A 15418-nucleotide genomic window follows, 5' to 3' on the forward strand; every position below is an offset into this window, starting at 1 on the left:
GACTGCACCCTAACATTAGATACAATGTCGGATGACATAATTCCCCCCATCCACTGGCTCGAGGGTAACACCTCTTAGCACCCCCCCCCCCACCCTAAGACCTTGCAACAGTACCAACGTGCCACCATACGGGTGCTAGCCTCTTAAGCGAATAGGCTCACACTGCCCTTACTCACACCAGGCCAAGAGGCATACGGCCCACACTGCCTATACAATACAAAACCTAAGCCAACTTACTCTATAAATCGGAGGCAATGGGCCAAGAGGGCAACACGGCAGGCTATACTACATCCTTTTTTTTTTTTTTTTTTTTTTTTTTTTTTAAATCGCAGGTACTCAAGCACAATAGCCTGTAGCTCAACTTTACACTAAAAAAAATAAAATGTGCTGTGAATTTACTGCCATGCCGTTGTTTATGTTATATTGAATTATATGTGCTTGCCTCTGCTGTTGTGGCAGCGCAAGCGATGATGTTATACCATGCACGACTAAAATAAAAAAAAAAAAAAAAAAAAAATAAAAAAACAGTTTAACAAGTGCACAGTACAGATATGGCTCATCCCATTTCTCAGTAAACCAGAATTGCAGCGTCATTACACTGTGTATGAAGATAGTGAGAGTGCATTTAGCTCCCGACTAACAAGTTTAACCAGGATTATATCCAGATCACAAACCTTTCTAGCTGGATTATTATTTAGAACAATTGAGGTTTTCGTGCAGAAGGCCAGCCACCTGCCTCGCACATATGAAAGGATTTCTTAAACCACCTGGATGTCAAATAAAAAAACCTTTTATCACTAGATCACTGACAAGCAAAATTTATACAACTTGAGTCTGCATTCAGTGTAATAAAACAGGTGCTCCATTCTAATAAACTACATGTCTTCTCTGGCAAAAGGTCACGCTATTGATGTGCATAGAGCTCTGTAGAGTAACAAATTATCTGATAAATGGAGGTCATTATGTTCATTATTAATAGAATATTTTTTCCAAAATGAACAATAATTCTTAAATGCCAATGTGCACTAAGTAATGAAATATGCTAGTGAATTCAGCAAATGGAAGGTTAAGGTTTAGACCCAGGTCAGTACTGTGAGTTTAATATGGATCTATGCAATGCACTGTGGCTTTACACAATGGTACGGCTGATATTATTTACCGTAGATCTGCTATATCTGGGGCAGAAGATACAATCTTGAAGCAGAAGTAACACAGCAGTTATATTTGTCTAATATAACCCACAGTATACTTGCATGACAGGTGACATTTTAAAACCATAAATATTCAAATTCATAATGTGTGCATTTATGTACACACTTAAAAAAACATATATATTAAGCCATACTAACAGAAGAAAGGCACAAAAGCTTTGTTTACTAGAAACTGTATTTTAAAAAATATCCAGAAGGATAATTTTCTGCTACAAATCAACAGGTAACACGTTTGTCACAATCGAATAGGGGAGCATAAATTATTATTTTTGTTTTGTATATTTATTTATGCTTTACCTTGGAAATTGCAAGGAGGTGCAGGAAGCAGATTATTATGGAAAACGCAGCTCAGACATGATACAACTTCTACTTTCAATACACTGTAATAGGAAGGTTGTTTAATCCAAACATTTGGTCAGGTGCTCTTTGAATGGTGTCCAAGCAATATCATACATTGCAGAGACTTGCTATACATCAATTCTCACAAGCTCGTTTGAGCAATGTCCTGATCAACCTCTTGTTCCTGGCAAAATCTGTAATAGTTGTTCCTATTTAGAATATAATATTGTAAAGCGCTGTGGAATAAATTGGCAGTATATAACCGTTTAGACTCAATTTTGCTGCTACCGGAGGCATTTTGATTCATTGTTTACATAACTAATTTAGCAGACGACATCCCAAAAACTGGTGCTTAGTTGCAGGCTAAGCATGTCATAGCCAGGATTCTGAGGTTAACACTGCCAACCCCAGACCAGATAGTTATGGGTAATTTAATGAGTTACGAGTTTACAGATATGTTAAAAGACTACACTATTTGCGTAATGGGTTTACTGCAGGAGTACTCTATGAAAATGTGCACTGTGTCCTACTACACACAGCATGCATGCTATACAATGTTAATACAGAAGGTAAGACCTTCTCATAAGTCATGCTACCACTTCAGTGTGTATATATATATATATATATATATATATATATATATATATATATATATATATATATATATATATATATATATATATATATATATATATTATTCACTGTCTGACTCAGGAACAGGGACGATAGAAGCACCATTTAAGGAATCCTACAAGCAGAGTACTAACTTTGTAACAGAAAGTGGCAATAAAAATTATTTAAAGGGACACTCCTCACACCATAGTGTTGCATAATTTATTTTGTAAGGAGGTCCCCTGCCCCCTTCGTATTGGTGCTTATCTTCACAACCTTACTGTAGCAATTGTAAGTACATATATTAGTGGATCGATACCTTTATTCAGAACAACTGCTGTTATCAGCTTGTGCAGCAGCTACAATCAAGTTTTCATTCCCTACACATTGAGATAAAATGGTTATACTGCCTACAGTGTCCTTTTAAAGTGACACTATCGGCACCCTGACCACTTAATCTAATTTAAGTGGTCTGGGTGCAGTGTCCCTGTACCCTTTGTCCCTGCAATGTAAAAATAATAAAATAATAATAATAATAGTATTTAACCAGGAAAGGTACATTCAGATAACTCTGGTTTTCAAGTATGTCCTGGGGATGTTACCTTAGCCTAACATCTAGGGGTTGTTACTATTACCCAATGGTACTCATTTTATCTACCTCAGAAGTATGAAGGGCTGAGTAAATGCTTTCCTGTAGCCACCCATATGCATTAAGTGTGTCCTTAATCCCCTAGTAAATTGAAAGTAACTGAAAGGGTTGATTAACCCTTTCATGGATGGTGGGGGCAGATGGAAAATGTATTTAAAAAAAAAAAAACAACAACAAAAAAAAAAAACAGTGTTCGCAATACATCGCTACAATTGGGAGTATAAAGATTGTGATGCAATAGCTCTTCTCTAAAGTCAGGCAATACAATTCATATGAAAGAACACACTGGAAAAAAATACATTAACATATGCAGACATGGAACACAACTGTTTTCCCCTAAGATGGACGAGGTCAGGACTCAATACATAGGGTCATCTATTTATGAGAGCACTGGAGGCTTTTGGTAGACAGCCATGTGACAGTAATTGGAAGAGCGGTTTAGTTTATGGCATCTTTCTAAATTTTATATTCCTACAGAAGCAATTCTGGTTATTTTATTGACCCAAACAAGATATGCCATAAAGTGCCTTAAAATAGAGTATGCATTCACAATGGAAAAACCCTGGGCCTGTTCTTTTAATTACACTGTTTGCGAGCTACATCATTTAACATTGCCTGCGCAAATAAAAATCAAAAAGGACAAGAGCTGTTTCAGTTAACTGCATCGACTAGGTCAGGGTGCATCTATCTCGTACCGTAAAGGTAGAAGATAAGAAATGTAATATATATATTAGCAGAAATAGCAAAAAATGACTTCAGACAAAAGGCCCTTCTAAATGTACATCTGTTTAACCCCTTAAGGACCAAACATCTGGAATAAAAGGGAATCATGACATGTCACACATGTCATGTGTCCTTAAGGGGTTAAAGGTGATAATATTTCACTGATTGCAAGGCTGTAATAAAAAACAAACAAAAAACGAGATAATTATAAGCAATTACTAATCAGTGAAAAATGTAACAGTTGAAACAGTTCAAGGTAAACAAATAGTGGGTTTTAATCTGGATATTGACCAACAACCTCCTCAAAAGTAGAGCGAGGGGAAAAAAGGCAAATACCGTATTTATTTGAGTATAACGCGCAAAATTTTGTACCAATTTTTAATCTAAAATTAGGGGTGCGCGTTATACTTGAATAAATATTAGCCCAGCAGAAGAGGGAGGGAGTGGGTGCTCCGATAATACCTCCCAGGACCGCCGGGCTCATTAGCCCGGCGGTCCTGGGGTGGCGGGTAGCAAGCGTTTACTCACCTCCCTGCAGCTCCTCCAGCTCCCCAGTGTAAATCTCGCGAGACCCGCGGCCAGCTCTGACGGCCGCGGGTCTCGCGAGATTTACACTGGGGAGCTGGAGGAGCTGCAGGGAGGTGAGTAAACGCTTGCTGCCCGGCGGTCCTGGTAGGTATTATCGGAGCACCCCTTCCCTCTTCTGCTGGGCTAATATTTATTTGAGTATAACAAGCAACCCTAATTTTAGATTAAAAATCGGTACAAAATTTTATACCGATTTTTAATCGAAAATTAGGTGCGCGTTATACTCGAATAAATACGGTAAGTAGTTTGTAAGTTTATATAATTATTTAAGAAGCTTCCAGAATGTATGGTAAATAGAATACAAATGTAAAGATGGCCAAGCTTCAATGCACATTAAAACAAACTTGATTCCCAGCTAAGTTATATAATCCACGAATACGTTTTTTCCATGTTCCTTAAAGAAACTAAAATCAAAGTTTTCATATTGGAGATATAGATAGATATATATATATATATATATATACACACACACACCATGGTTTCAAACACCATACTGCTATTTATGTACTTTTATCTCTTTATGTATGCATTTCCTTCCAAATGAACACTTACCAGGGGTTCAGCCATCACAACTTCAATTTTCTTTTCTGCTTGTATAGCAAATTCTGCAAAAAGGCTCTTGATGACATACTCTCCAGGTTTGACATCTGGATCTATGGTAATGTTTGACATGATGGCACTTCTCTTTTCCCAGGTGCAGTTGTTGATGGGCAAGACCCGCCGCTTGTTTACACTGCTGGCTGGTGCAGATGCTATAGGAGAAACAAACAGTAGAAACATTAAGTATATAGAACTGCATCAACATGCCAATGCACTCTGCTTAAACACGCAAAAAATATTTTTTAAAAATTTATGTTTTGTAAAAGTATCTATAGCTGAAAATGAGGAATTTGGCCACTTTCCATAAGACCCAAAACAAGAGAAACATGCTGGCTATAGAGGAGAGAAATTAGTAATCTATAGCTTCATGTTTTGATACTGGTTTTTGTTCTATAACCCATGGTCATTTTCAGTTTGAAAAATCCTAAATCAGTTACGTGGGTAAAACAAATGCCTCACAAAACTGAGCTCCCCTAAACCACTGCAAAATTAGAAATGTAAAGGATAGGATTTTTATGAAATACTCACATTGATGGTGTTGAAATTTATTGGAAAAATAGTAGAGCAAGGGCACTATCGCATTAGGAATACAGGTTTGCATTCCTAGAGCTATAGTGTTCCTTTAATGTTTTAATGACAAACGAGAGTCTCCAGCAACTCATTTCTTCTGCTGCTTGGAACAATTGGGAAGCATTAGCCTAAGCATCAATGAGAGACTGAGTGGCTGAGAGTGTTGACCACTTTCAGCTGCCAATTGCTGGTTTGAATTGGTATGAATAGAAGGTGTGTAAGCTCTGCCCTAGCCAAATCCAGTATGGGAGGGATGTGTGCAGCCAGGGACTCCTATTTAATGTGAAACTGCTCAAAAACAGTTTAAATCTTCATGGCCTCCAAACATTACACATTAAGATGAAATGGTTATACTACCTACAATGTCCATTTAATATATAGGTATTTGGGGGGAGGAGGGGGGGGGAGGAAAGTAACAAGTAACAAACATGCAGGCTGCCAAATATCATTTGGGTATATTTACACAAGAAAAGTTACAACATGAGACATTATTTCTAATATGGATCACAACCGTTTTCGTTTGCATATTAAGAGACCTGAAGACAGATAAAGTTGGTTATATAGTTACCAGGTTTCTGTGGGCTGTGCCGATATTTTAGTTGGGATGAGTTCACAGCCACAAATCGAACATGGCTTTTGTGAGCCTAAGAAGTATTTGGTGCAAATACCATACAAAGTACCTATAATAAAAGCATTACCATGCATAGTTTTTATGAGTCTGTCTGTTGGGAAAACTGCTCGCAAATTTGCAGCAAGATAAAATATAGCATAGTGGTTGCCTAATTACCAGAGTTGCATGATTTCACTTTACGACCTTATTGGATGGTCCAGTAAAACTGTATGATTGCCAGCTTGACAGGCAACAGGCCGTCTCCTGGCAGACCTGTACGTACTGCGAACTACATAAGCAATATAAGTTTGTTTTTCCTTACGCACTTCCTGCCATTACCTCAATATAGACTGCACTTGACCTTAATTACCCCAATCAGCACTTACACAATGGCAGAATAATATGAATCAGTCAAAAGCTCCCACAGCAAACATGGGATTTCTCATAGCTGCAGTTATAGGGAAACAAGTGAACAATCATTACACGTTTCAATACTGTATTATTCAGTATCATTACATAGGTTCAAGTATATCAATGCCATAAAAACCTAACAATGAGAGTTCTCAAAATAATATGCAGCAAATTTCTAAAAGGTGCACCTGGGATGACTACTCAGTCTGTTTCCATGGTGATTACTCCACTTTAAAAACTAGAGCGCAGAATGGCCATTTCCACATAAATCTAAAGAACTGATCTTGTTCTTAACTACATATGGGGATCTGGTAGGATTCCCTTTCTCATAACACAAAACAATTTTCAGAGAAAAGACAGTTTACTTTGCAGCCTAGGAACACTTCTAGTGGCCACTTGAGGTGCTTCCTGAGTCAGTGCTGCACGGAGACACTGAACTTCCCCCATAGAGATGCAATGATTTAATACATCTATATGAGGAGATGCAGTTTTACCAGGATGGCGTATGTCACAGCCCCCGCTGCCTTGGCTGAGATAATCAGAATTGATCATCTCAGCCAAACTAAAGCTTTCCTATGGTAAAGCATTGTGATTGGCTGAGATCACCACTTCTGATTATGTCAGCCAAGTAGGCGAATCAGGGGCAGCGCCAGAAATAAAGTAAGATTTTACTCTATTTAGGGGGCCCCATGGGAGGCCAGAAGTGCAGGAGGGCTAGTGATTTTAACACTATAGGGTCAGCAATATGTGTTTGTTTTATTTTTTAAAGGAACACTATACAGTCAGGAACACAATTTAAAATAAATAATAATAGAGAGAGCAGATACTTTGCTGCAAAGTTTGTGCAATGTTTGCAAAGAGCCATACCTCTAAACTATGCTGTGTTAAATGGGACCATTCGTAACTTGGGTTCCTGCCCTGACTTCAAGGAACTTATTCATAGTTTCCCACATTTGGAAACACCATGCAATTGTTCGTAGGCACTCCTGCCATCTAGCTCATGGACACCGCTCTTCAGTAGCAGCCTGAGCATCTGCAGCCCTGGATGGGACTGATAAGAGATGATGGCCTGGTATATAGGTTCATGCCAGGCTGATTCATCCCCTTTTTAGGCATAACTGCTCCTTCCCCTTGTGGGGTCTCAGACATGCCTTCAACCAGCTCACCCACTACACCAAACTAACAGTCACAAAGCAAAATAATGCTCACTTTACCTTATTAAAGCACATCAATGCTTATTGTAGAAGTATCGATTAGCAAGGGATTGCGCGATACAGAAATATATATTAAAAAAAAAAAAAAAGTTAAATGGAAATAAGAACCGCATGACTTGGTTTTCAAATTTGAAATCTATGTTGAATATATTTTTGGCAGATTTTACTCATACTTATAACACAAATTTTAATAAATTGTACTTTTATGTTGCAGAGCTCTAATGCATTTTCTAGTTGTTGCTACATTGGAAATTACTGTAAGACCCATGATAGGCACCCATGACATGCATTGCATACAGCAAGCTTATGGCTCTAAAACAAGTGTGTGGTTCATTAAGATTTTACTCATAAACAGACTTGTCCTACATGAAAGTCACACTTCTGAAGAAACCCCACAGTGAAACGCGTTGTGTGTTTTTAGGCCAATGTTGGATTACTTATTATTTTATGTTTGTTTATTATTTTAGGAATAAAGTTTATTACTGTAAATTAAAATTTTGAATTTACTTTGTACTTCTTTGGCTTCCTGGTTTATAACACGCTTTGGTCCTGCATATCCTAGGTGGGAATCATACCACCAACGCTCCACCATATCAGAGCAGATTCATGCTCTATAAAATGTGAGTAAAACACCTATCACTACTTTATAGGTGAGCTTTGTGCCATACATATTACTCTATTTGATGTTCCCATTTATGTCTCCACATTCTGCACTTTGAGGAAATACCATCACTACTGCTGAACATACATCCTTAGACGGGGATTATACTATCCACTCCAATAACAGCAGAGCTCTTAGTAGCTCTCGGAAGTGTGAGTGTGCTTTTGTTACAAAACACTACCCCGATTTTTTTTTTTTTTAAACATATTGCACTAATATTGTCTGTTCTCCCTTGTTTTGTCTTTTTGAGAAATCCATCAACAAACAAGACCTTGTGTTAATATATGTATGTATGTATATACCTCGTGTGTGATTTCACCTAAAGATTTAAAGGTAATTTTAGTATTCCATTTGAAAACATCCACGTTTAAATAATTGCATGATTCAGCTTCCTATGGTAGAAAGTCAACAGCTCCACTGCAACTATAAGAAATCCAAACCATGAGGCAGCAGTGACAGAAAGTACGTACTTCTAGAGAACAAATATAAATAAATTCCCCCAAAATAACTCATTAAAAGGAAGCAGCCAGCATATCTGTAGTGGAACTTACACACTGTACTAAATGAATGGGTATCGGGAGTACAGTCTAATATCTACAGATGTACCCTGGAAGATAGAGGCCTATTTTTATTGTAATTCTGAATTCTTTTGTTCACTAAAAACACACTAGCAAAAAATAAAAGCACCATCATCTCTGCATCTCTTCCACCACTGGCATCTGGTGTGGAAGGAACCTTCTAACAATACTTGATTTTTTTACTACAAAGCTAAGATGAAGGTATTTAGTGATTTTAATCAAAGCACATTTAGACATGCTGACTTCCATGCACTGCTTTGAAGAGAAAGCAATGAAAACCCCAGTGTGTGTTTCACTTTGCAGCCTTGTACACACCTCGCTCAGTAAGGGATGAAAGGGCACATGCCTGTCACTCTGTATAGTTTCTGTAATCTTAGCAATTACCCACATTATTTGCAGTGCTTATTTCAACTGGAAAACAATGAAAATATTAGAAGATATGTTCTTTGTACCGCAGGGGCCTGATTTTTCTCACATCACCACAGACACAGTACAAGTAGAGCATTGTGTTTTGTGTGAATAAAGTGCAGTGTGTTCCACAAGCTCTGAAAGTGTCTTGATTTTATTTATTTTTTTGCTGGCGATTGCAGGTATAAATGCAAAAATCTCGCTGTACAGATATTAAGCATTTTTAACTTCTGTGAATTCTCATATTCCTCCTTTCCCATGTCTGAACATGCATGGCGAACCGCACGTGCCAAAAGTATAAATTTGTTTACAAACCAAACAAACTTGTGTATTCCAAGGGGGAATGTAAAGAAGGTAACCACTACAGATTATTGGTGTTAAGATTATCCTAAATATTTAGTTGAGGCTGCCAAAGCATCAATTGTAGATCTACAAAAGCCATAATGGCCATCCCACTTCTAAATAACTGGATCTATGATGCCAAACGGAGCGTGCAGTAATTGTGCTCCCATGCAGCTGAATGACAACTATTAAAACGGAAGCGCGAACATGTTAACCACAATTTATGGAGGTATTCTAGTCACAGCTAGGGTGTTTATTACCCCATTCTTGCACCCATTTTCACAATCTGAGAAATTTAAAGTGGATGTATCAATTCCCTGAATGTCACTAAAGTGGAAAGTCCACCATGACCTGACATTTGCACTACCATCCCTTCCCCATTAAAGGAACACTATAGCGTCAGGAACACAAACATGTATTCCTGACCCTATAGTGTTAAAACCACCATTTAGGTGGCTTGCTCCCCCTCAACCACCTTAGAAAAGGTGAAAACTCACCTTATTTCCATCGCCGCAGGTCCTATAGGGAAAGCATTGGATTGGCTAAAATCAGCAAGGGGTGGGGCCAAACGCTGTTTTGGCCAATCAGCACTTCTTCATAGAGATGCATTAAATCAATGCATCTCTATGAGGAAAATTCAGCATCCCCATGCAGAGTGCAGAGATGCTGAACGGCAATGATGCCTACTGTTCAGCACTTAGCCAGGAAGCACATCCAGTGGCCATCAGAGGAGTGGCCACTTGAAGGTGTCCCTAGAGGCAATGTAAACACTACCTTTTCTCTGAAGGCAATGATTATACTCACCAGAACTACATTAAGCTGTAGTTAAATGTTCCCATTGAGTAGAAGCTATACCAAAGAAGCTTAATAAGACCTCAGGGTAGTATATTTTATAGATCTCTAGAATTGACAACAAACAAGTAAATGCATGAGTAGTGGAATTTACAAGACACAAAAAGCAATGCCAACATTTTCCATAAGATGCTAATATTCTTTTAAATTCGTATTAAAAGAACTCACAGAAGTGTGTCTAACTTTGAATGTAAACACTGCAGTTTCTATAACACTACAATGTTTTACATTACCGGGCTACAAGGCACATGGCTGCTGCACCCAGGCTACTACATTGAGATGAAGTGGGGGTCTGGGTAACCTTGGTGACCCTCAAAAAGTTACAAAATTACATCATAATCCAATAGAGACAAGGCAAAGTGAGGGCAAACAATGTAAATGACAAGGAGTGATAGAAACGTTGTTTCATTTCGCCTCTTTTTAGATGTTCTATCTCTGTGATGGCTGCCAGGTGCAAAGGACAGAGTTTGTAACAATGACCGACAGGGAGCCAAGATAGAAGAACCCACTGGAAAGATAAAGGCATGAGGATTATTGTATTTCATTTCTCACACCTCACAGATACATATTTGTTTAATTTAGCAGAGATCATTTTAACATGATATTTAAAACCCTGGGAAGTTACAGTTTCAAACTGGTAATAACTAAATAAAAAATATACACATTGTTAAAAAAACAAACAAAAAAACTACTTTTTTGCTCAGCAGTTATAGAAACACAAAAAAAAAAGTTTTACTAATACAATTCAAGGTAACTTCTAGTATTTTTCATCAGCACGCACCTTTCAATGAATTTCATAGTTGTAAGCCACAGGACCTACATCAGCATGTTTACATTTGTGTATTGTACTTGTGAATGCATTTGTAATAGATTTACAAATACCAATGGATAAACCAAAATGAGTACCAATAAGAAGGGAATACTAAAATGTTTAAATTATGCTGCATAAGGACCCCTTAGCGCACTTACTATTACAAGCTGTAAAAAGATACAAAAGAGTACAGTAAGATAAGGGCACAATTAGGACTTTTCCCACTCAGTCTGGGTTTAAATGAGGAACAATGTGTCGGCATAAAAAGGCTGCAGATTATACAGTCATACTGCTAATAAATTCATAAATAAAGAAAAACACACACCTGGATGTTGTTACAGGTGCAGAAATCTGATTTACACAAAAAAACTTTTTTCTAATGAGGATTTGAAAAGTAAAACTTTAGTGCAAGATCGTAACTCAAAATAATCAAGTTGATCATTCGAAATGCACAGTCTGACAATCAGCTAATAGCTCACGCAGTGTGCACCTGCATTCAATTATGAAAAGTAAGCAATTCTAACTATTCTAGCAAACTGCACTGTCACTCCCCCACTCGTGTGAAAAACTGTGTATTAAAGCAAATTACTGGAAGCATAGAATTTGTCATAAAGTCAATTAATAAATAGGGAAAAACACGAGACCGAAAGGAAGGGAGAAAAACGTACCCACCTCCCGTCTCTTTAGTAAATAAGGTCACCTAGACTGGGTAATTATAAAATAGAAAATAATTCCCAAAAGAAGATAGCCAATAGGAGAAGGACCCAGTCCAATCTCAACAGTCAGTATAAAAATAACAAAAAAACTAAAACGTTATTATAGTCTATTAAAAACCTGGGAACAGACAAAGGTATCTAGAATCTCATATGGAGAGAAGTGTAGCATACTAAAAGACTAATGATTAGCCTCATAAGGTAAAGATGCTAGCAAAAAGGATGGTATGCTAAACAATGCACACCTCACCAGATTAGTGGAGAACCCAAGGGAATAACAGCAATAGAGAAATGGGGGTCGTAATAGGCACCAAGTATGCGGTATCCCAAAAAGGGGAAATAAGATATAAGGCCCCAAAATCCATAAAGGGATACATACAGCAATACTAAAGCCTACTAATAGAAACATCTTCCCAAACCAAGAAAATCCCAGATGGCAACCATCTCTCTAAGCTAACCCTATGTCTCCTATATAACACCTTCGTGGGTGTTCTAATGTAGTAACTCAACCTAAATATCTGTTGCCATCAGGTAAAAAATATACTAAGTCATCATAAGTGTGAAGTGCTTATAGAGTGCTAAAAATAAAATAACCTGACGCACGTTTCGGCGTGACCGCACGGCGTCCTCAGGGGTATCGCAAATGATACTATCCCAGCGGTATAATATATACCCATTATGTATTGCATTCACCTGTGTGCCAGCCAATAGGTGCTTTTTGCTGTACCGGTCGTCCTACCAATAATATTGTGGGGGCGTGGTATTGAACTCCACGATCCCTACCCATAGAGCATAATCATGAACGCCCGGAGTGGAATGATATAACCGGGCGGTCTCAGCTCCAGGGAGGTTAACCCTTCGTGTTCCAGGCTGCAAAATGACTCAAACGGAGTCACTATATGGATAATCACTACCAATATCAGGCTTAGTGTTCCCAATACTATATAGGATCCCAAAGGAAAGAGTTAATTACATCTGACGCATATATTTGTCTTGCAAGAAAAAAAAAACACTATGTTAACTCATGCTTATCCAGATTATGACCACTAAAAGCAAGTCAGTGATTAGATAGTCAGCTAGCAATATGCATCAGGGAAACATCTAAAAGACCATATCATATCCCAATACTATGTTACAACTATAATGTATCGAAAAATCGACACAATGTTGCCATTCATCTGTAGATGAGTACTCAACTTTACAATGTATACTCATACATACAGATGATAACCATAGGCAAATGTATTAGTGTATTTATTTAGACTATAGTTCAGGCTATATATGTAGTATATGCCTATACGTCCATAGTTTCTCATTATAGGGTCAAATAGACATTAATACCAAGTGCGTCTAAAACGCAGCCAATACAGACATAGAACGGTTAATGTATACACAGGGTATTATGGAAGGGAGTAGATAAGTATATATATCACAGGCCAAATATCTAATGGGTAAAGAGGACCGAGGGATAAAAAAAAAAAAATAATGACTAAAAGAATTATATACATATGTACAAACTTATCAAGAGATACCATTATGCAATCAGTACTATATCGGTAAATTAGATGAACGGAGAATAAGAGAAGCCTTCATTCAGCCCAAGTGGAGACAACGTTTTAAGACGATAAATCCAAAAGGCCTCCCTTTGTCTTAATCTTAAATCCCAAATCCATTTTCTCGGTGGTTGTGGTATGTGTTCAAGACCCATAAATTGTATACCTGCTGAAGAATGATTATGATGTAAATGTCTTGAGTCAGGTGTCTCCAAATGTCTCCTGACTGAATTTACATGTTCTCGTATCCTAAGTCTAAATTGACAGAAGGTCTTGCCCACATATTTAAGTCCACAGGAGCAGGTCAATAAATAAATTACTCCAGTTGTATGACAATTAAAAAAGGAGCGGGGTTTAAATTTCTCCATATCACTACTGTCAGAAAACATCTTGGAGTGTCTACTAATAAATGGGCAGGCACTACAACGACCACATTGAAACGTACCCACCACTAATCTGGTGAGGTGTGCATTGTTTAGCATACCGTCCTTTTTGCTAGCATCTTTACCTTATGAGGCTAATCATTAGTTTTTTAGTATGCTACACTTCTCTCCATATGAGATTCTAGATACCTTTGTCTGTTCCCAGGTTTTTAATAGACTATAAAGTTTTTTTTTTTTTTTTTTTTTTTTATACTTACTGTTGAGATTGGACTGGGTCCTTCTCCTATTGGCTATCTTCTAGTAAGGTAGCTTTTGGGAATTATTTTGTCATAAAGTCACCTTTGGGTTAAAACCTTGAGATACAAGAGCAAAATCTATAATCTTATAAACTTAAAGCTAACCGCTTAGAAAAAAAAAAAAAAGTTCTCTCTCTCCTCTCCTATAATCTGGTGATAAAGTGGCAGTTGTAAATTAGTTAATAAAAGATATAAGATAATATATCTTGCCACAAAAATAATAATAGGCACAATCCAGGGGCAAGGGAGTTAATTTATGACTGATCCCCAGTTAATGATTTATGCTTGGGTTGCAATGCACACACCATATACTTCCTTTGATAAACACACCTGTGTCAGGCCATTGTGTTTCTACTGGCAGCAAACATCGAAAATGAAAATATTGTTTTATTGCAGCCTGATCTGAAGAAAAACACAAAAAGCACTGTGATAATCTAGACTGTCCTTCACTTTCTTCAGCAAAAAAAAAATTAAAATCCTTAAAAATTATAAGGCCTTCCTACAAGGGTAAAATAAACGAAGATGCAAGCTGCTTCTACGTAGGACAATTTTAGTATATTTAGCTTTAGGTCCTATTGACTTACCAAAGACGGGCAAGATTTAGAAGAGAGTTTGACACCCTTGTTATTTATATAGAACTATAAAAAAACTAAGCGATGTAAGGTGTGCTGCACCCAATGCATAAAGGAGAACGTGTACAGGTAAAGGAGAATTGTCACTTCTTAGAATTTTTACTATTATGTTTCTATAACCTCTATATTTACCAATATGTATTTGTAAAGTGCAACAAATAAAATTAAATATACAAAGCCACTCCCTTTATCTTGTAACTGCTCACTTCCATATTATCTCCTAGTCAAACATCATTAGTGCCATCCTTTGAACCTGGTAGTCAGCATATAAAAGTATGAAGTAAAGAGGAGAAAAGAAAGCTTTATCACCCCACCCCATCCAAATCAAGTATTTCATAAAGAGAACATTTCTATGAAATAACAAAATTGACAAAACTGGGCAGAATATCATGACGGCCGTTAAGAAGTAAGAGCAATTCACCTTCCCTGCATCCCTGGACCATGAGACTCCCTGTGGCGTTGTCACCATCAGGGGTCTATGCAAATTATGCAAAATACCCCAGACACTGAGAGCTGCTTTGCCCTGTTTGACTTTGCTTTACCTGGACTGAATCAAGAAAGCACAAAAAAGTCTACACATAAACAAAAGAAAAGAGCATTAAAGTCCTGTAACACTGCTTGAACATACAAGACATTGTGTCTGCAGAGAGATGTCAGTGTTT

The 15418-nt window shown here is 37.5% G+C and overlaps 1 protein-coding gene across 8 annotated transcripts in view; it reads right to left on the minus strand.

Annotated features, from left to right (window-relative positions):
• The window catches only part of FRYL (FRY like transcription coactivator), a 252499-nt gene that overhangs the window by 133916 nt on the left and 103165 nt on the right, over nucleotides 1-15418 (minus strand). For all 8 annotated transcript variants that reach the window (XM_063457943.1, XM_063457944.1, XM_063457940.1 and 5 more), the window contains one exon: nucleotides 4675-4874. In XM_063457943.1, coding sequence (XP_063314013.1) covers nucleotides 4675-4794 — 120 coding nt within the window. In that variant the 5' untranslated portion in view covers nucleotides 4795-4874. The remainder of the gene's footprint in view (nucleotides 1-4674; nucleotides 4875-15418) is intronic.

This window comes from Pelobates fuscus, chromosome 6 (assembly GCF_036172605.1).
Source record: "Pelobates fuscus isolate aPelFus1 chromosome 6, aPelFus1.pri, whole genome shotgun sequence".
NCBI lineage: Eukaryota > Metazoa > Chordata > Amphibia > Anura > Pelobatidae > Pelobates > Pelobates fuscus.